The following is a 21,248-nucleotide window of genomic DNA, read 5'->3' as shown; positions in this document are numbered from 1 at the left end:
AGACAATATTCTTCATACTGAACATATAACAGTAAGAGTATAATCAATGACTCCATATAGAGGCCTCCTTTAGGGTATTCTAAAATAATCTGGTTTTTGATATAACAGTCTTTGATGTTTGACAAATGAATAAATGGAATGTCAAATGAATAAATGGAATATTTCAAGCTCGATTTTCAAATCCCTAAATATTATAGATTTCCTTTTTCAAAATATGATAAATGGAATATTAGTTTTTCATAGCATAGTGTATCCTTTAAGAAAATAAAAGAGCTACGTGTTTAAATAATTGTGGGAAATTCTAAGTTTATATATTTAGAGGTTTTATAGGCAGATTATTGAAGAGATGTGTTAGTAATTAAAGGCTGTAAATATATTTTGAGAATAATATAATTCTTAATTATACTTAATTTTAAAGAGAATGATAATTGGATTAAAATGCAAAGCAGACATGAAGCAGATGCCTCTGTTTCATCATATTACAGAAATAAAAGGTGTATGACTCATGATCCATTACCAAAAAATTCAAATAACAAGATAGTGATCTTACCATTTAGAATTCAGATTGTAATACATTTCATCAAAACGTGCCTTTAATTTCTTCACTGTACTACCTCGTTTAGTATCTGCCTACTTATATATGTTTTGAGTGACTCATTTAAAAGAATAATAAACTTGATTTTGCATAAGGAAATCATATGGAAATCACCATTCATTCCGGTCAGCATCGCAGTTGCAGTAATACTGAGAATCGATGCAGGTCCCCTCTAATCCACAAGTACATTTTTGAGGATCAGGTAAAGAACCTCCCCAGTAAGTCTGTGTTTCATTGGTTCTTCCAACCCACCAGCTCAGAGGGGTTCCATCTGAAAGACAAAGGTGAGAAATGTGACATGTGTTCTATACCCCAACCCTTCCATCCAGTATAATTCCCTCCTTCCCAAGTCATTAAAAAGAATAAACGGAGAAAGACTGATTGGATGTAGTGATATTCCCAACACTGTAATTGATGGCATTTCCTTAAGAAAGTTTTTTAAAAAATATTTCATTATTTAAGCTTAAATGATTGATATATTTTTCTTTGAGTAGAAAAGAAACCAGCAGTTCCTATTTAATTCAGGCATAATAGTAAAAAAAAATGTATTGAGAGCAGATTACACATGTAATTTTGTTCAAAATAATTTTTCGAAACAAGAAGGCATCAAATTATAAACCACAGTAATTAACCTATGAGAAACAAAATTGATTTGAGATCATGAAATGCCCATTAAAACATTATGAAATGCTATGTAAAGTTAGTGATTTATCTCAATATATTTATTGGCTAAAAATAAACTAGGTGTTTATTAAACATTAGGCATACTACAGCATTCCCTTGCTATGATTTAAGATATATTTGAAAGTGTGTATTTTTTCTTCCACTTATGGCTTGGCTACTTATTTGAAGACTACAGAAATAACACTGAGATATCTTTACGCCCGAAGCAGATACTCCACTCAAAAACAAAGTTTCCCTTAACCAAATGCATTTATCTCTATGATGAATGTTCAGCGACCAGCTCCTTCACAGAGCTAAGACTAAACATGATGCCAAGGAACTAGAGCAAAGAATAGACAGAACATTTAGATGCGGCATGCAGGCAATCTGTCTTAGGGAAAAAACAAGTTAGAGAGGAAAACTCATAGTCACTTGAGAATCACGGCATGAGAAGAAGGTGACATCAAATCAGTCAGCTCCTCAAAGGTGCTTGATCATTTTTCCATTGACTTACAAACCTTTTAAGTTGCTGCCATTAGCCCAATTTTACTAATTTCTTCCTTACTTACAAATGCCAAAGCTCATAAAAACTTATTATTAAATTGGACCTGTGCTGATGCGAACAACCTCTCTCCCAGCGTTGCTATACATTCCTGTCCACTATGCCGGGAAAACAAGGAGTTGTTGGAAGCTTGTGTTATGCATTAATTAATATCAAGAATCTTCATCTTCTTTAATTGCATGATTAACTGATCAACTGAAGGAGAAACCTGCTTGAAGCATTTAGTAGATCTATTTCAACATACTGCTTAAAACGTTATGTGTTCATAGATTTAAAAAATAAATCATTATTCCTAAATACTGAATAATATTTTCGCATCTAAATTTGCTATCTCCCTGGCACTTCCCTAGTGGTCCAGTGGTAAAGAATCCACCTTCTGATGCAGGGGACGCGGGTTCGATCCCTGGTCAGGGAACTAAGATCCCACATGCTGTGGGGCAACTAAGCCTGCGCACCACAACTATTGAGCTCGTGCGCTTCAACTAGAGAGCCTGTGTGCCGCAAACTACAGAGCGCACACACTCTGAAACCCACACCACAACTACAGAGCCCAGGAGCCCTGGAGCCTGCGTGCCACAACTAGAGAGAGAAAACCCGCACACCACAACTAGAGAGAAACCTGTGTGCTGCAACAAAAGAGCCTGCGCCTCAACGAAAGATCCCGCGTGCCTCAACAAAGATCCAGCATGACGCAACTAAGACCCGACACAGCCAAAAATAAATTATAAATAAATAAGTAAATAAATAAATAAATTTGCTATTTTCCCTACAAAGTAGAAACCACTTAATGTTTTAAAGATACCAAATACCTTCAGTTTCCTCCAAGACTTTTTGAAGTGTCCTAAAGAATTTACATAAGTATAAGGAAGAATTAAGAAAAGCATGAAAAAATTTTAAAGTTGAAATTAAAATGATAAAGTATCAGAGATCATGGTAGATCATTTCTATTCTCAGAGTTAAAATCCCAAATGGCTTGAGTATTCATATTGAGCATCCTTTCAGTGTGCTGAGCTGCAGACCCACAGGTTGCCGGAAACATTTTCATATACATTGACCTTTATTCATCCACAGTTATGGCACCATTATTACTTGAAGCTGCTATATTCTCAAGATCTGAAACTGTAAATTTAACTTGTCTGACACCACCTTCCTGATCTTCCCCATACATTTCTTACTGTGACCTCGAAATCCAAATTGTTCCCTCTTTTCCACCTCAGATCCATTCTACATGAATTCTAGGGTCACGGACCTGAGGAAAATCTGTGTATTTAACAGTTATCCTCATCATCTGTTCTACAGCCTTCTAGAGTTTACTATTCTCCTTACTAGTGGTTGCCAAACACCTGGGAATCCTTCACACTCCTTGTTGTCCCCTTGACTTCGTGTGGTGCTCGCTCACTAACATTCTTGGGGATTCCGTGTTCTGGTTCTTTTAGAGTTTGACTCATTTGTGATTTTGATGACTGTCTTTTCTTTCCTTTCTTCTCTAGTTAAGCAACTCAGTTCATTTTGTTCCATCACATTCATTTTCCCTTCTAAAATTATGGTTCTCATTCTTCTTAGAATACACTTCTGTACTTGCTTATCTATTTTTCTTTTTTAGATTCCAATATCAATATTCACTAATAATGAACAATCAGCTGCATACTGAACTGGAAGGTTCACTCTAACCACGATGCGCTGGAGAGCTGGGAAGAGAGGAGCTCACTTCATGCACTTTGTATGTGTTATACCACCCAGCCACGACCACGCCCCCCTGAGGTTGGTATGATTGGCCCCAATTCAGTGACGAGAAAACAAAGACTGAGAAATACTCTTCTATCCAAGTTCTGTACCTAATCAACAAGAGACCTGGACCTTGAACCCAGATCTCTCTCCCCACCTCTAAATCCTATGCTCTTTGCACTACAACTATCTGATGGTCAGTCTCAGATGGGATTGGGGTTTCAGGGGGTTAAGATTTGAGGGGATACCAGCAAGATGAGAAGAGTTAGGAGGGGTTAAGAGGCTGAATGAGAACATTCTGAAAAAGAAGGAGGAGGAAAAGGAGGAAGAGGGAGTGGAACTCAGGCATATGGGAGAAAATGATCAGACTGGATTAAGTGGGTGGACAAGTAAATAGGATTGGGGCTTAACTGGAAACAAAAGATTCAAAGGTCATACCAGGAGTTCAAAATTTTTCTGCATGACCCACATAACACATGATATTCACACATGAAACACATTTCATTTTAAAGTTCTTGTCATTCTGTCTGGAACGCCAACCTCTCTTAAGACGACAAATGAGAGGGAACAAAGCAGCTTTACTGTGCAGATGTCTTAGAATCTTCTCTGACTACTGAAGAAAAATACACCTGATTACTGCTGCTAGAAGACAGTGTGCCGGGGAGCGGCATGAAGGTTCATAGGCAAGTGAGTCCAGAATACGCAGCTGAGGTGTCCAGACGGAAGAGTCCGTACTGGACAGAAGAGCTAGGAAGGCACTGGAGCTTCTTAAACAGTAAAGTGTTGTGATGGAAGCAGTGTGTTTCTTACAGGTGAATTCTCGTCATGAAGATTAATCTTTTGGATGATACAGTGGGTGGGCAGGAGATACGGACTGATGACCGGCTGAGAGGCCAGTAGGAAAGATCTTGCAGTAACTTCATAAATTACGTCATTAAAGCCCGCACTAAGGCAGAGCTGGTGGGACTCAAGATATTGTCACATAATGAGATGCTCTAAAGGGAGAAAACACAAGACCAGAACCGTAATTTAGGAGCAGACTGGTTATTAAAAGTAGAGTAAAAGGAAGAGTTAAACATGGTTTTCTGATTCCTCTTTGAGCTGCTGAAAAAAAAAAAAACCTGTTTCTAGCAGACTGTTCTAATTTTCAGTTATACCCAGAGGGTAACTGTCAACAACCCGTGAAACAGTCACACAGAATAGTCACTTTCAGAAAACGAATTCACATTTTTATTAACTCTTCTCCATGGTAAAAACCAACCATATGTGTCACTTGCCCTTTATGAGGGATCAACACCGCGCATTCATCGAGTGTCAGAACAAAGCCCTTCTCTGTGCAGTTCTCTGATTAAGGGCAGGCAGAGACTCTAAAGACAATCAAGGCTTTGAACAAAGCTCAGCGTGAACTGACCTTGTTCTCTTCTTCAGACAACAGCATCCCTGTGACTTCCAGACTGCAACACGTTTGCTAAAGACACAGGGAGCCCACACCCTAGGTGGCTCTAGGCCTCCACCTTGGCCGACTCAAACTCCGCAGGAGCTGGTTAAGTAAAACACCCTGTGCGACGTGTGTAGGGGGACAAACGCCCCAACGTACTTACCTTCCTTATTTACAAGTCGTGACTTCTTGCAGTAGTAGGTCAGCTCCTGTTCACAGTGCTCCGCACGGTTAACTGTGGCCTGCAGTTGCTCCATGCTGGCCACGTAGTCGAAAAATCCAGCATAGGGCTTCTCTGGGTTGGTACTGCGGACTCTTGTTACATCGGAGCCATTGTGCTGGATGATGGCCCACGCAGTTTCTTGTATGCAGAAATGGGGGAAGAAAGAGAGGAGACCATCACTAGTCTGCAAAAGTTAAAATAAATAAAGAAAATCAAAATCACCTTTTATCTGAGTCAAAGTTTTCTAGTCATCAAACCTCTCTGAGAGGTAGAATCAACACAAATGGATTCTTAAAACTTTTAAATTATAGTAAAGTGACTTTTTTCCCTGAAATTTATACGATTGCCACGCATTTGCAGCGTTTTTATTCTACTTTTTCATATTAATTCAGCCAGAAAATATTCATGGTGAAAAATGTTAAGAAAACTGATTATTAAAATTTGTGGTGCATTTCATCAAATCTGACATTCTGCTTTTAGAAGATGCGTCATTATTTTTCTTCAAGAAAGAAAAAAATGATGCTATTATAACTGTAAAACGTTGTTATCGCACCCTGAATTCAGAGATGTTACAATATGAAAAAAAATGTATCTTTGAATTTGTAAAATATTTTAAATGACATAACGTAAACAATGACTTTTCTAGTCTTATTGTATGCTGCCAGCAGAAAGAAAGTCAAACTTTTATGGCCTGTATATATACCTCCCTTCAGACAATTTTTAATTATGAGTGTACATCTATTTCTGTTTTACACCAAGTTTTGGATAGAGGATTTTTTCATAACATGGGAAAATGTACAAAATATTTAAGTGGGGAATGCAGGATACAAAACTATATATAATATGATTATGATACATACACAAACACACACATAAATATATATTCATCGGACACAGATGTTAGGAAATTACACCAGAAATACATCTATTTCTTTTAAAATCAAATCTGAAATATTCATCTTGGTATCATGTGATGTGCATAGTTACGCAATGCAAATAGGAAGTTACTTTTTTTTTTTTTTTTTTTGTGGTACGCGGGCCTTTCACTGTTGTGGCCTCTCCTGTTGCGGAGCACAGGCTCCGGATGCACAGCCTCAGCGGCCATGGCTCACGGGCCTAGCCGCTCCGCGGCATGTAGGATCTTCCCGGAGCGGGGAACGAACCTGTGTCCCCTGAAGCAGCAGGCGGACTCTCAACCACTGCGCCACCAGGGAAGCCCCAGAAGTTACTTTTCTGAACGTGCAGTACAGCATCAGCAGCTCAACTAACACAAGAAATAATATATCTTTGAGTAGGTGCTAGAGCTACCACTATTAGCACCTGAATGTCTGTAAACATTTCAATCATACTGATGACCAAAACTAGTTAGATGAAACAAAAATCCGACAAGGTTTGTAACAGAAGATGGCATATTGTATGTATCCTTCAACTTTCCCAGCAATAAATTTATTATATTTACTGTGATATACGCAGACCCAAGAACACATTAATGAAAAAGACCTCTGATTTAATAGGTGAGAAACAGAGTGGAAGTTGTCAAAACTCTGCTATTAATGTGCTGTTAAATCACATAACTCTTCTGTATTAAGAAGAATATTCCAAATTGGAGGAAAAGAGTAGGTAGAAATCCCCGCCAGCCTCTTTTCAGCTAATACACTCACGTGGATCAACACAATCAAAACAAGAAACTTCAGTCCCACCCGTCTCCTGGTCATCAGAATTTTGAGTAGAGAGGCCTGTTAAATAAATGAGACAGGAGGCAAATCTGACAGCCTTACTCCCCTCCACACGTGGATCATTATTTTCCTCTGAAACAATAGCTGTTACTTTTATTTCCACCTTGCATTTCAGCTCACCAAAGCGCTTTAACAGTAAATTATTTTCCTTAAAGAGGACATGATATATAAGCTCATGAAATTAATTATGGATGACCAGACAGCAGTACAGTGGAGAGATCACCAGGAGACCTGAGCTGCAGATCTGCCATGTGTCTGTGCCCTTAAGAAAGTCAGGCGAAATCTCAGCCTCCATTTCCAAAATTGGAAAAAAAAAAAAAAGGCAGAATATAGGGGGCAATATATTAAGTCTGAAATTCTATCATTTTAGCCACACAATCTTGACTATTAGAACTTTAAGATTATTAACCAGGCAAATCTGTTAGCCTAGCCTCTGTTGGACTCTGCTTTTATTATTCAGCAGAATGATTCATCTTTTCTTGCAGGGAATCAATGGCGTGCATGAAGCAGCTCATCTCCGGCTGAGTAGCTGCTGAAAGAGCAGGACAATAAACCTCCTTGAAACCTTTGTCTCTTTGCTTTTTGGGTCACCCTGAGAGGGACTTCCCTATCGCTTAGCATCCACTGGGTCATGAAGAACACGCTGTGTTCTTGTAAGGTCCCTTAAGGTATTGTAAGACATCCAAGGCCATAGGTGCATGACAGCTGTTAAAGGGCTGCTCAGAGAAATGTTTCCTTTTGAAATTCTAAAATTTCCATACGATAGTTTCTGTAAGTGATTTCATTTTCTAGTATAAAGTGCTACAAAGGAGGAAGTTACGCGGGATGCCATGCTTATCAGATAATCAAGATGTCCAGGGCAAAGCAGAGACAATGAAAGCATCACAATGGATTCTGAGCAATGGAAACGAGAGCCCAGCATCCATGTTCCAAATCGCATGTGCTTTACAAATAGAGGAACGTCTGCAAACTATTATACTGTTCTTTCCGACGTGATTGTGTTATCTGATATTTCTACAAATACCTATTTAGAAATTACAACTACAAAAAAAGTAGCCTTCACAATGCGTAATTCAGTATTTTGTGATTTAATCTATCAGTTTTTCCACTATTAGAAGACTGATAGCTTCTGATTTGCTAACTACACTGATAGGTTCTGATTTGCTAACTATAGTATCTCCAGCACGTGGGCTTGACAAGTGCTGAAAAAGACATTAGTCACTGAAGGAATAAACATGTGAATGAATAAAAACAAAGTGTTGTCCAGACTAGAGCACAGCCTTCCAGGTTATCTGGTTGTGATTCTGTGGTGGCTCTGAGATTTTCATTGCCTCTTAACTATTTTAGAACTTTGTAAATAGGAGACATCTGATGCAACTGCAAAATAATGATAAGGCTGAAACTGTGAAGGGTATGAGACATCCCACTTGCAAGCTAACAAGTTATCTTGCCTTCGATACACATTATATCTATTTATCTTTAACTCTCTCACTCTCTCTAGGTGCAGTGAGTGCCAGATGCACCTAAGCCTACTGGAGTTGTACCGCGAGAGAGGGACCCCCAAATTACAAGACTTGGAGCTTATAGAGGATGGCTGGCACGTCTCCACCCCGACAAAGAGTGAGAGAGGAACTCTGCAATGCAACAAATCTCTGAGGAGAGGGCGGTCAAGTTCTTAGGTTTTACAAAGTAGGTAAATACGTCTGGGGGAGATAAGCTTCAAATCCCTCCAGGGAAATCCACTATCTCTAAGACATATTTACATTAAATTATCCTTTAACAAAGACTTCCAGTTTTTTTGCTATTTGTTTTGCTTAGCAAGCAAGGCATTGTTTCCTTACAAGTAATTCTGTCTACAGACCAGCAAATTCAACCTGGTAGAGGTCGATGGGCTCCTCCACTAGGGAAGAAGCCAGTTTTGCCTCCCTTGGCCCAGTCACTTCAGCATTACTGATGTATGGATATATCTGTTCTTTGAATCCTCTTTGAACTGACTGTAACATCTTACCAGTTTCCTCAGGAATAAGGTTAAACACTAAACAAGATCTTCAAAACGTGATTTTTAGCTTTTATTTTTCTGTGTGAGAGTCGTGATGTCATTTTTTTGAAAATTATCCTTTACCAAGTGCAAAGAGAGTTGTCAAGGTAAGGAAACACAGGGAAATAAGAAGAGACAGCAGAAAACCTATGAAATTAATATATATACTAAAAGATTGAAAGGCAGTTTGGGTTTACTGGTGTCTCTCCCTGAAAGCGATTTCTAACATATAGATTGTCTGTAAAGCAACTGAGTGATTAAGAACTCGATTTATCTTGGGCTGACTGCTATATTCTAGTGTGATAACAGTGTAAAGAAAAAACATGCTGTTTAAGCAACACAGTTGCAGAGTATGCGTTCCTTCAGGATTAATAGCTGCGGGTGATAGAGGTGATAAAGACTGTAAGAGTGGGTAGGAAGTGCTGTGTTAAGGAAAGCTGGGAGATGAAAGAAAAGCTAGCATCCTGGAGCAAAACTTGATGTAAACAAGGCTGCATTTGAATAACGATAGTGAGTTATTAACTCTCATAGCTATTAAGAAGGTCTTTACTATTGAAATCCCTAAAGTAAAGATAGTTTTGCTATTATGTCTTTTTTTTTTTTTAATAAATGTATTTATTTACTTTTGGCTGCGTGGGGTCTTTGTTGCTGCACGCGGGCTTTTCTCTAGTTGCAGCGAGTGGGGGCTACTCTTTGTTGCGGCGCACGGGCTTCTCGTTGCGGTGGCCTCTCTTGTTGTGGAGCATGGGCTCTAGGCGCACGGGCTCAGTAGTTGTGGCACGTGGGCTCAGTAGTTGTGGCTCGCGGGCTGTAGAGCACAGGCTCAGTAGCTGCGGCGCCTGGGCTTAGTTGCTCTGAGGCATGTGGGATCTTCCCAGAACAGGGCTCCAACCCGTATCCCCTGCACTGGCAGGCAGCTTCTTAACCACTGCACCACCAGGGAAGTCTTAACACTCTCCAGACTTCTCATGAAAGGGTCTCAGGGGCCCCTATCTCAGAATCACATGGGGAGCTTGGATTTAATAGAGTAGACCTTGGTCTCTAAACTTACTGAGTCAATGAAACTAAATCCAGGAGTCTTGGTAGTGGGGCACTGGGGAAAGGTGACTTTAAACCATAGAATTAGGGCTTCCCTGGTGGCGCAGTGGTTGGGAGTCTGCCTGCTAATGCAGGGGACACGGGTTCGAGCCCTGGTCTGGAAGGATCCCGCATGCCGCGGAGCGGCTAGGCCCGTGAGCCACAATTGCTGAGCCTGTGTGTCTGGAGCCTGTGCTCCACAACAGGAGGGGCCGCTATAGTGAGAGGCCCGTGCACCGCGATGAAGAGTGGCTCCCGCTTGCCACAACTAGAAAAAGCCCTCACACAGAAACGAAGACCCAACACAGCAAAAATAAATAAATTAATAAAAAATAAGGAATGATATTTTTTTAAAAAACCCATAGAATTATTATTTTCACAAAAGTTAAAAAGCCACAGCTATACCTCTCAACAATTTCTCTGCGCTGAAACAACTGTCCTTACAGTACAATATTTGATGCTGAGACATTTCTTGAACATAAAACTATTTCTTTACAGAGAAAGCAATGGCTTTAGCCTACAAGAAGAACAAAAAAGCCCTATACATTTCAACAGAGACGACCACTGGGATTCATATTATCCTAATTATTTTTAAATTATATTTAGAATATTCTGCTTAGAAAGAATTTTCAGTTTTTAACATATTTTAGGAAATTATCCATTCAAAAGGGATTTTCATTGTATCTTTTAGCTTGTAATGCTTAAAGATATTTAAATCCATGTGGAATCATCTGTTGGACAGTAATTCTAGACTAAGAACTTTTTTTTTTCAGTTACACATTTGCAAGCTGCCAATTCAGCATTTTGTCTTGCCTTCATAATTGGTATACCTGATTTCTGTACCTTGAGGATATGTTATTGGCTACAAGCAATGAGACATTGGTAGAATGTAGCCTTTTCTAGTGGAAACATTTTCAGGCTAGGAGACGGGACCAAGGTTTGATGTCTTGATCTATCCCTAATGATATTCCTTAGTCTGCCTCGGTCAACCTCCTTGAGTCTTGGTTTCCGCATTTGCAAAACCACATCAGTAAGCAAAGTTTCAAGCTGTAATGTGCATTTTTCACTGGGTTGTTACACTCTGGGACTGCCACTTTTGTTTGAATATGTTTCAATATTCCGGAGCTTCTGAAGATACTTCCCTGTTTCCTAACTGGATTATCTGTGTCTCTGTCCACTGCTTGCTCTTCAAATGGCTTTAAGTTTTGTGAATGTCCTCTTTTTCATCAATACTTTTTGATAATTTTGCTAAAGCACCTTTAACCTCTGTGTGTGTATATATACATAAATCCACTTCTTCGAATTGCAGGGTTGAGGTGTGAGACTCAGGTAACTAAAATAGGCATATTAGTAATATGACAGGGTAAATGTTGATTTAATAGAAATGAAATAATTCATTCAATAAAATGAAATTAATAATTTCCCTACCATTTAGATGGTCATGAAAAATGTACATGGCCTATAAATCACTGAATTATTATGCATAATAAACATAATGTAGGCATGTGTGTGTGTACAGTCCATCCTCGTTATCTGCAGATTCTCATCATTTGTGAATCTGCCTACTCACTAAAATTTATATGAATCCCAAAATCAGTTCTTGAGGTGCTCTTGTATGTCTGTAGACACAAAGCAAAAAAACCGAGTTGCCCAATATGAATTGCAGCTGCCCAGCTCAAGTTGAACAGAGCCGCACTCTGACTCCTTGCTTCAGCTCTCATACTGTAAACACGTATCCTATTTGTGCCATGGTCTTTGTGCTTGGTGATTTCACTATTTAAAGTGGCCTCCAAGCATAGAGCTGAAGAGCTGTCCAGGGTTCCCAAGCACAAGAAGGCTGTGATGTGCCTTCTGAGAACACATGTGATAGAAAAGCTTCCTTCAGGTAAGAGTTCTGGTGCTATTGGTTGTGAGTTCAATGTTAATGAATCAACAGTATGTGTTAAATAAGGTGTCTTTAGTCTGAAACACTAGTAAAACAAGGTTACATATTGATCAGTTGATGAGAATACTATGACCAGAGACATGCAGGAACCTGATCTTACTGTAATTCCCTGGGAGCAATGGTTCAGTATTCACTAATTCAAGTGTCTGTGGTTACTTTACAGAACATTACTATCACAGATAATGAGAACTCTGTGTGTGTGTGTGTGTGTGTGTGATATTACTTAAAGCTTTAAAGATTACAGATACTTAGAGGCATCTGAATTGCAGAATCAAAACTTCATAAAGCATGTGCATATGAATAGTTCAGGGTGCTCTTGTGGGAATGCAGGATTCACAGGGATGCAGTGATAGACTGTTAAATCTCGCTCACAACACAAACAGAAAAAATCAGAAAGTTATTTGACACTTAAATTCATATCTTTCATTTGCAAAATTTTCCTCTTTGTGAAGTCTTCTCACATTTATTATGTTCAATTCTCACATAATAGAGCGGGGTGTTCTCTAAAGGTTGAGAACCACAGGTCGAAAACAGCTACTCCCAAACCTGGGTGCACAAAAGCATCAAATGGGAAGATTTTTAAAAACACTGATTTTATCGTCTCACCCCAACCCTCCTGCCTCAGGGCACTACCTGGAAGTCGGTGCTGTGCCGACTGGGGAATTTCATTGAGGAGATAAACATGTAAGAGTCATCAGCTGTCTCAGGTTGCTTTGGCATTTGGAGCGGTGCTATGGTCTGAATGTTTGTGTCCCCCACTAAAATTCATATGTTGAATCACTAACCCCCAAAGGTAATGGTTTTAGTAGGTGGCACCTCTGGGAGGTCATGAGGTCAAGAGGGAGGAGCCCTCATGAATGGAATTAGTGCTCTTATAAAAGAGACCCCACAGAGCTCCTTCTATCATGTGAGGATACAAGAAGTCTGAAATCTGGAAGGCAGCCCTTACCTGACAATGCTGGCACCATGACCTAGGACTTCCCATCGTCTAAAACTGTGAGAAATATTACTATTGTTTATAAGCTACCCAGTCTGTGGCATTCTGCTACAACACCAAACAGACTAAGACAGGTAGCGTCCTCAACGATGGTGACAGCAAACAGAAGCCACCTGGTTGTGTTATATGAAAAATCTCTAAGACACATTCTATAGTAATTTTCCCGAATATGTGTGGCCAAGGTTTTACCACTACCCTGCAGTTTTCAGAATTACACATTAATACAAAGGAACTGTTGCTCCCATATTCAACTGGCTTCTCAGTTCCACATCTGAATGTGTAACAGACATCTCAAACTCAAAATGTGTAAAACTGAGCTCGTTATCTTTCCCTTCAAACCTTCTCTGACCACATCTCAAATAATGGCAACTTAATCACTCCCATTTTCCCAAGCCAAAAATGTGGTGTTAGTTTTTTGGTTCCTTTTGTTTTCTCATTCCTCACACATATTCAATGAGAAAATTTAATCTCTGTCCACCATCTACATTGTATCATCCAGTACAACCCACCATCTCCAGCTCTTGCCTGGATTCTTGCGTTACTTGAACTTGGTCTCCAAACAGACTTCCAAACTCCTATTATACATATACATCTTATCTACATGTATGTACGTATTTGGCACACACACACACACACACACACACACCACACACACACATTTTCTAACTCCTTTCTACCCCTGCTCCTAGACAGGCATTTCCCAACACAGGAGCAATCATGATTTTATTAAAGGAAGTCAGATTGCATCTACCATTGCTTAAAACTCTCCAATGTCTTCTCAGCTCATTCAGGGTAAAAGCCAGAGACCTTACACGTTGTAAGGACCCATGACTCTTCCTCTCCTGCCCCCGCCCACTTGATTCCCTCTTGCTCTCCTACTACTCCCAGATTACTCACCATACTCCAGTCACACTTTATCTGCTGCTGTTTTCTGAACACACCTGGTGAGATCACCTCTCTCAGGACTTAGCACTTCCTATTTCCTCTGCCCGGAAGGCTCTCTCCCTAGATATTCACTGCCAGATTTTAAGTAGTAAATCCTCCTCTGCCAAGCCTCCTGCTTCAATTTCATATTTCCTTTTTTCTGCTTATTTTGCTCCATGAAATGCTGACTTCCTGACACAGCACTATCCAATGTAAACTTTTTCCAATGATGGACTAGATGGCTATGGAGTAGTTAAAATGTGGCTAGTGAGACTGAGGAATTGGCTTTTAATTTAATCTTATTTTAATGAATTAACTTAAACTTGTAAAATTTGTTTCAAGTCATTTAGTTATATTAATTTTAATTAAATGTGAATCTAAATAGGCATTTGTTGCTAGTGGCCACTACACTGGACTGCATGATTCATCTAGAATCTATTTGTGTTTGACGGTGAAGGGATCAACAGTCTTTTTCACAATATTTACAGACAATTTTCCCCAGCACCACTTGTTGAAAAGACCATCTTTCCTTCACTGTTCATCAGAGCCACCTTTGCAATGAATCAACTATCCATATATGAGGGAGTCTGTTTATAGATTCTCTATGTTGCTTCATTGGTCTATTTGTTTATCCTTGTGTCAATTACATGCTGTTTTACTTAGCCTATCAAAATAATGTCTATATTATATCTCGTAGAGTTGAGTCCTCCAACTTTACTCTTTAAGACTGATTTGGTTCTTCTTGTCCCTTCAAATTTACTGATAAATTGTAGAATCTGCTTGCCAATTTTCACGAAAAAAATTACACCAACGAACAAACACACTGCTGAAATTTTAATTAAGGTTTGCACTGAATCAATACCTAGTTGGGAAGAACTGACGTTTATATCACCGTATTGAGTTTTCCAATCAAGGAAACTTTCATATTTCTCCACTTATTTAGGATTTAATTTATCTCAGGAGTATTTTACACTTATCTGTATAAAAGTTGTACACATCTTTTTTAAGATTTATTACCATGTATTTGAGGTTTCTGATGCTACTGAAAATAGAATCTTCTAAAATTTCATTTTAATTGCTGGTATACAAAAATGAAATTAATTTTTACATTAACTTGATATCTAGTGATCATCCTAACTTTTAATAGTTAGTCTGTAGATTGTTGAGAATACTCTCAATACATAACCTGGCCATCTACAAATAATGAGAGTCATAGTTCTTCCTTTCCGGTACATGTATCTTTCATTTCTTTCTCTTGCTTTATTGCACTGGCTAGGACCTCCAAAACAATGGTGAACAGAATGATAATAGCAGGCACCTTTGTGTTAATGTTGGTAACAGGGGTAAAGTTTTCAATATTTCACAATAAACTGTGATATGTGCTGTAGGTTTTTTTATGGGTCCTCTTTAACAAATTAAGTAAATTTTCTTCTATTGGTAATTTACTGAGCTTTCATTTTCTCTTTATCATGAATGGATGTTGAATTTAATCAAACACATATTCCAAGACTATTAATTCCTCTTTAAGTTTATGTAAGTAAAGAATTCAAGAATAAAATTCATTTATGCCCAAATTTAAAAAGTAAATATTTTCAAAGCTTTCATGTGTATCAATCTTTTTTCTTTTATTATTATTATTTAAAATATTTTTCCACTTTATGTTGGCAAAAATTGTATATATTTATGGTATGTAATGTGATGGTTTCATATGAATATACATTGTGAAATGCTCACCATAAACAAGCTAATTAGCATTCATTACCACAGTTGTTACATTTTTTTTTTCTTTTCATCCCCCTACTCCCCTCCCCTTGGGCTACCACCTGTTTGTTCTCTGTATCTGTGAGTCTGTTTCTCTTTTGTTATGTTTGTTCATTTGTTTTGTTTTCTAGATTCTACTTATAAGTGAAATCATATGGTGTGTATCAATCTTCTAAGAGGAATAAAGTCTATCCTTTTTGTTTTGGGACTTAATAAGATACATTTATTATTAGATGTTCTACACAGATACCACATGCATAGAAAATAATGACATTTTAAATCACCACCATTAAACTATTTTTTAAAGATTTACTTTAAGTTCTTCTACTGAACAATATATATTTTAATCAAGTTGCAAATTATGTCAACCTCTTACTTGTTTCATTTTAATTTTGTGTGTTTAAAATTTAACTATTAAATGAAAATTGATTAACTCACCAGTCATATTGCAATATAGAAGAAATGGTTCCAGGGGACCACTTCCATCTGCATCTATATAGTAAAATCCTGAAGTATTTCCTCTATGCTTATAGGCTTCACATGATTGCTCATAGATAGCTGTAAAAAAAAAAAAGAAAAAGTAGCATCATAAGTGAAATAGTATAAAATTAATTTCTTTAATTTTAATTTGGACACAGAATACTCCAAGTCTTGAAATTTGTATGTACATTACTGACCAGGAGAAAAGGTAACACACACTTTAAAACAAAACTCATTTTTTAAATTATTATGGCTGAAAGAAGGTTAGATAGAAAAAAGGAAGAACGAGATTGTATTTTATGGCATTTCTTTTTATGATTAAAGGAATATGAGAATAAAAATTTAGTTCATTTTTACATTAGGTAAAACAACAAAGGAGATGGTAGGTGTTTTAAATGTTAAAATCCTTATAAGTATAATGTGATTTCCATTTGGACATGCATCCAAATGGATCTTTTGACAACCATTTTGGAATTTCTAATTCTAGTATCACCTTGTAATAACCTAACATGTGAAGCACAATAGTGTAATTTCCTTAAATAATCTGCTGTTATTCAAAAATTATGCAATAGAAAAGTTTTAAATAATGCGTTAACTAGTCTCCTTTCTCACATAAAATTATCTATAGGTAAAATCCTTTTTTCCATAAAACAAATAGGATTTACAAAGCTTCTCATGAATAATTTTAAAAGTAATTTACATAAGAAACTTTCTCTAATGCTCTGTAATAAGAATTTAAGATAATTAAAATTCAAAGCAGAAGAAATATAAAATATATGCCCTCAGGTGGTCTCAGTGTGTTTTGATCCATAATTGGATGTTTTTAATTACACAATTATATATTTGCCATGTACAAGGTTTGAGATTAACAACCGTATATGATGCACTCATCTCATTGAACACTTGGCCAAAGGTAATGGTGATTTCCATCAAGCTTTTAATTTTGTGAAATGAGAAATAAACCATCCCCTGAATATCATTCCTTGATCTATTCTAAATTTTCAAAATTATGTTAATGAGTTTTTAGATCATATGAAATAATGTAACTAATTTTCTCAATGTTACAGAGATTTCAGATAATCATACATATTAACTTCTCTACTCCTCCACAGTTTCTTGGTTTTATTTTATTGCTATTGTATATTACACAGACAGAAATATAAGATGGATTGGTTTCTAGTCACATTTGTATTTTGTGCAGTGAAGTGGACATATGAAAATGGTTCATTTATATATTACTATACGCGCATACATGCGTTGATGAATTCTTTGAAAGAGGCTGGGATATAAACATAACTTTGCAGAGAGGGCTGGTATTAGAAAGGACACACAATTGCACGAGGGTACTTGGGAGTACTTTTGCTTTATGTGTATTACTTGGCTTTTTATAACATGACTGTTTAACATATTATTTTCTAGTAAAACCTTTTAAAAGACCCCCATCACTCACCCTCCCTCAACTCAGGCTAACGATACTGATGGCTTCATTATAATTGGGTTTGTCATCCTGGCCCCATTTCCCAGAATGGTCATTGGCAAAACCCTTCGGCTCCCTTTAGACTACCTGCTCAAGAACCTAATAAATTAACTCAATGATTGGATCAAATTGTGGGCCACAGATGAAAATACGTTATTTATTCACCATCTGATTTTTTTGGCTCAGAGATGTTTGTGTTTATATTTGTATTTAGTCATTGATAACAGTTGAAAATAAACAAATAGTCAATTAAAACACATTCTATTAGCTTTCTGTTTTGAGTTAGTTACTATAATTGGGATGATACCGGATATGAAGAATTAAAATACACCGTCTCTTTGCTGCTGGTGACTTGGGACAAGTGACTTGGCCCTGGCTTGAGTGACAGCACGCGTTCTTCCTGTTCTTAAGAGGCACTCCAACCCACACAAGCTGATGCCCCAGGAAAGACTGGCTGCAGTGGTGAAGGCACGAGGGTGAGGCCAGAAGGTCACGCGGCCCCTGCTCACGCCCTTTCTAGCCCTGAGTCAGGACTTCTGAGAGTCCCTTGTGGAGCCTCCAGGGGTGGGAGCCCAGGATTCCAATCTCAACTCCAGCAGGAGTACAAAGCAGTGCACAGTGAAGAGACGAGAGTGGGACTGCACCTAGCGCCCTTGCCTGAAGTCATGGCTACGGGCCAATAGTACTGAGAGTTAAGCTGCTCAGCAATGTCAGCAACAATATGAAAAAATGGGAAGGAAAAAATGGGCATTTGGGTCTCCCTATCCCACATCCTGAACAAGTAGACAAGAAAATGACATGAGTCTTATGACACATGCAAAACTTTTCACCAGGAAAAAAATGAACGGCTTCTAACACAGGAAAAGAGTATTTGGTTGTGGTCCCAGCCTCTGGAGCATAATTGCAAGGGTTCACATTCTCACTGTGCCTCAACTATTCCAGGAGCTTCTGGGCATGGTGATTAATCTCTCCCTGTAACCTAGTAAACTAGGGATAATAACAATGACTACACCCACCTACTAAGGTGGTCAGCAGAATTAAAGAAGTTGGGACATGTAAAATACTAGAGCAGTACCTGGCATTTAGAAAATAATAAAATTAACTATTATGATTAATTCCATTTCTACCATCCTTATTCTCATCATCCTTATTAATGGAGTTGCAAGAGAATTGAAGGATCACCTATTCTGCACTGTATTTTATGCTTATCCTTAGCTACCTTTGCTTTCTACACGTGTTTTCCCCTTACCAGCTCTCTTACTCTTTTCTGTCTTGCTTTATTTTATGTGCTTCTGTAAGCTACCTTGACTACTTTATGAAAAGTGTGGACTAAAAATAAACTAGAAATCAACTGAATGCTAATAAGATCCAGGGTTGTACACACATGGACATATATACACACAACAACAACAAAAAAGGGAAATAAATAAGGGAATCAGGACAGAGGAAAGAACCACAGGTGTGTGTGGCTTACAGTTGTGGCAAGTTGCTCCCCTGTATCCAGTGTTTGTACAGTTGCAGTGAAAGGTGTCCCAGGTCTGGGAACATTGACCACCGTGTTCGCAATAGTTGGGCAAACACCTAAAAGAAGGTGCAGATACAATTACTACTATTCATTTTGAGAAATCACAAAATACTGCCAATGTATACATGATCATGTGAAAGAAGAATGTCAACAGTAACCTAAAGAGTAAATACAGTGTGACTAATGGTCATTCCATTTGTCGTTATGGTACCTTAATCACAAAACTAAACCTTAGATCAATAAATTCATCAGGTTTCAACCAATTCTCAGGTAGCTGTGACTGCTTAATTTTCAACATGTCGTACTATATCATAGCCCTTTCTTTTCCCTAGTGACATAACACTAATTCAATATGTTGCCAGAAACATCAATAGTTTACATAAAATAACAATATTTAATCATACTGATTTACTACACTGAATATTTAAAGGAAGAGGGAATAAAGAAGAGAGAAGGAAAGAAGGAAGTGGGAGGGAGGGACATCTCTATTCACTTGGTGTATACATCCAGGAATGTTGAAGATGTACAGTATAGATGCACAAACTCCAAGCAGTGGGTCAGGGTGCATTAGGATGCTGAATCAAAATCACAGGGGCTCCCAGGATATTTTAAATTTTTAAGAGAAATACAGGCATACTCGACATCTGTCCAGCATTGCGCCACTTATTGGCTTGAGGTAGTTAAATTTTAACATTAAATAGTAATACATTCCACTTAATCATGTCCTATCTTTGAGAAGCTGGAGTCTTAGTAGTTGTTAAAAAGTAACACCATGTGAAATCAAGTTGAACAAAAGTAAGGGTAGCAGTGTCTGATCTGATCCCAAGCTTTGAAAGGTTGTACACTACATTAAAAATAAACTTAAAATATTTTTCAAATTTTATATATATAATTTTAAAAATATATAAAAGTAATATACGAATAAATTACTTTTTAAAAGGTTTCTAAATTGTTAGGACAGGGCTTCCCTGGTGGCACAGTGGTTGAGAATCCACCTGCCAAGGCCGGGGACACGGGTTCAAGCCCTGGTCCAGGAAGATCCTACATGCTGCAGAGCAACTAAGCCCGTGCGCCACAACTACTGAGCCTGCGCTCTAGACCCCACAAGCCACAACTACTGAAGCCCACACACAGAGAGCCTGTGCTCTGGAACAAGAGAAGCCACCACAATGAGAAGCCTGCGCACCTCAACTACAGAAAGCCCACGCACAGCAACGAAGATCCAAAAATAAATAAATTAACTAATTAAAATAAATAAATAAATAAATAAATTGTTAGGACATAAACACTTGTAAAGTTGCCTGGAACTCAGCCACTGTTTAAATGAAAATGTTAGTTATATCTTTTGGCTTAGGACACTGTGAAAAAATTACTGAAATACATTAAGGTACCCTGGACAAAAAAGTTGAAGAGCTTCTGGTATCAACTCAAATAGCCCTGATCAAATAACTGATGCTTTTTAGAATTTAAATTAAAAGTTATATTGAGACCAATGCTCTCATTCACCCCAGAATAAAAAAATAAATAAATTACAAAACCTGTCAAGAATATATTCTTGATGAAGTTTCTGCCACCTCCTTTTTTAAAACTAAGACTGGGAACTTCATGTTTTGCTTTTAGGATTTTCCCAATTTTAACTGAAAATAATGTTACTGCTTTTCCTAATTATAAAAAATAGATATGCACTGTACAGAAATCAAACAATATAGGAAACAATAGAGAAGAAATATAATTTGTAATTTCAATATATAAAAATTACCACTATAAACACATATGTGTGTGTGTATAACGTATTATGTTCATAAATGTAATCATAAAGTACATGCTACTTTACAACCTTTTTAAGGATTCAAAAATAAATAATGGGCATCTCTCCATGCCAATTAAATTTATATGTATTTTAGCATTTTTATAGATTCACAGGAATGTATTCAAAGAATATTTAAACAGGTATTTAATTTTTTAAGCATTTCAAATCAATAACAATCTAGAAGAAAGAGGGAATTTTAAAAATAAAATTAAAACAATTCTAATTGGTAATCAGAAAAGAAAAGGACAGAGAAGGCTATTCTTTAACAGACC

General features: G+C 37.6%; 1 protein-coding gene across 4 annotated transcripts in view; it reads right to left on the bottom strand.

The window, feature by feature from the left end:
* Positions 1-21,248, bottom strand: part of CNTNAP4 (contactin associated protein family member 4) — a 264,163-nt gene that overhangs the window by 53,284 nt on the left and 189,631 nt on the right. For all 4 annotated transcript variants that reach the window (XR_009559901.1, XM_030863289.2, XM_060288512.1 and 1 more), the window contains 4 exons: positions 19,116-19,222; positions 16,123-16,242; positions 5,147-5,344; positions 710-866 (listed from right to left, as the gene is read on the bottom strand). Coding sequence is in view for 3 of the 4 variants with exons in the window: in XM_030863289.2 (XP_030719149.2) it covers positions 710-866; positions 5,147-5,344; positions 16,123-16,242; positions 19,116-19,222 (582 nt within the window). In the remaining variant the exon portion in view is untranslated. The remainder of the gene's footprint in view (positions 1-709; positions 867-5,146; positions 5,345-16,122; positions 16,243-19,115; positions 19,223-21,248) is intronic.

This window comes from Globicephala melas, chromosome 19 (genome assembly GCF_963455315.2).
Source record: "Globicephala melas chromosome 19, mGloMel1.2, whole genome shotgun sequence".
Classification (NCBI taxonomy): domain Eukaryota; kingdom Metazoa; phylum Chordata; class Mammalia; order Artiodactyla; family Delphinidae; genus Globicephala; species Globicephala melas.
The sequence above is the reverse complement of the archived record's forward strand: the minus strand, read 5'-3'. Positions and strand labels throughout refer to the sequence as shown.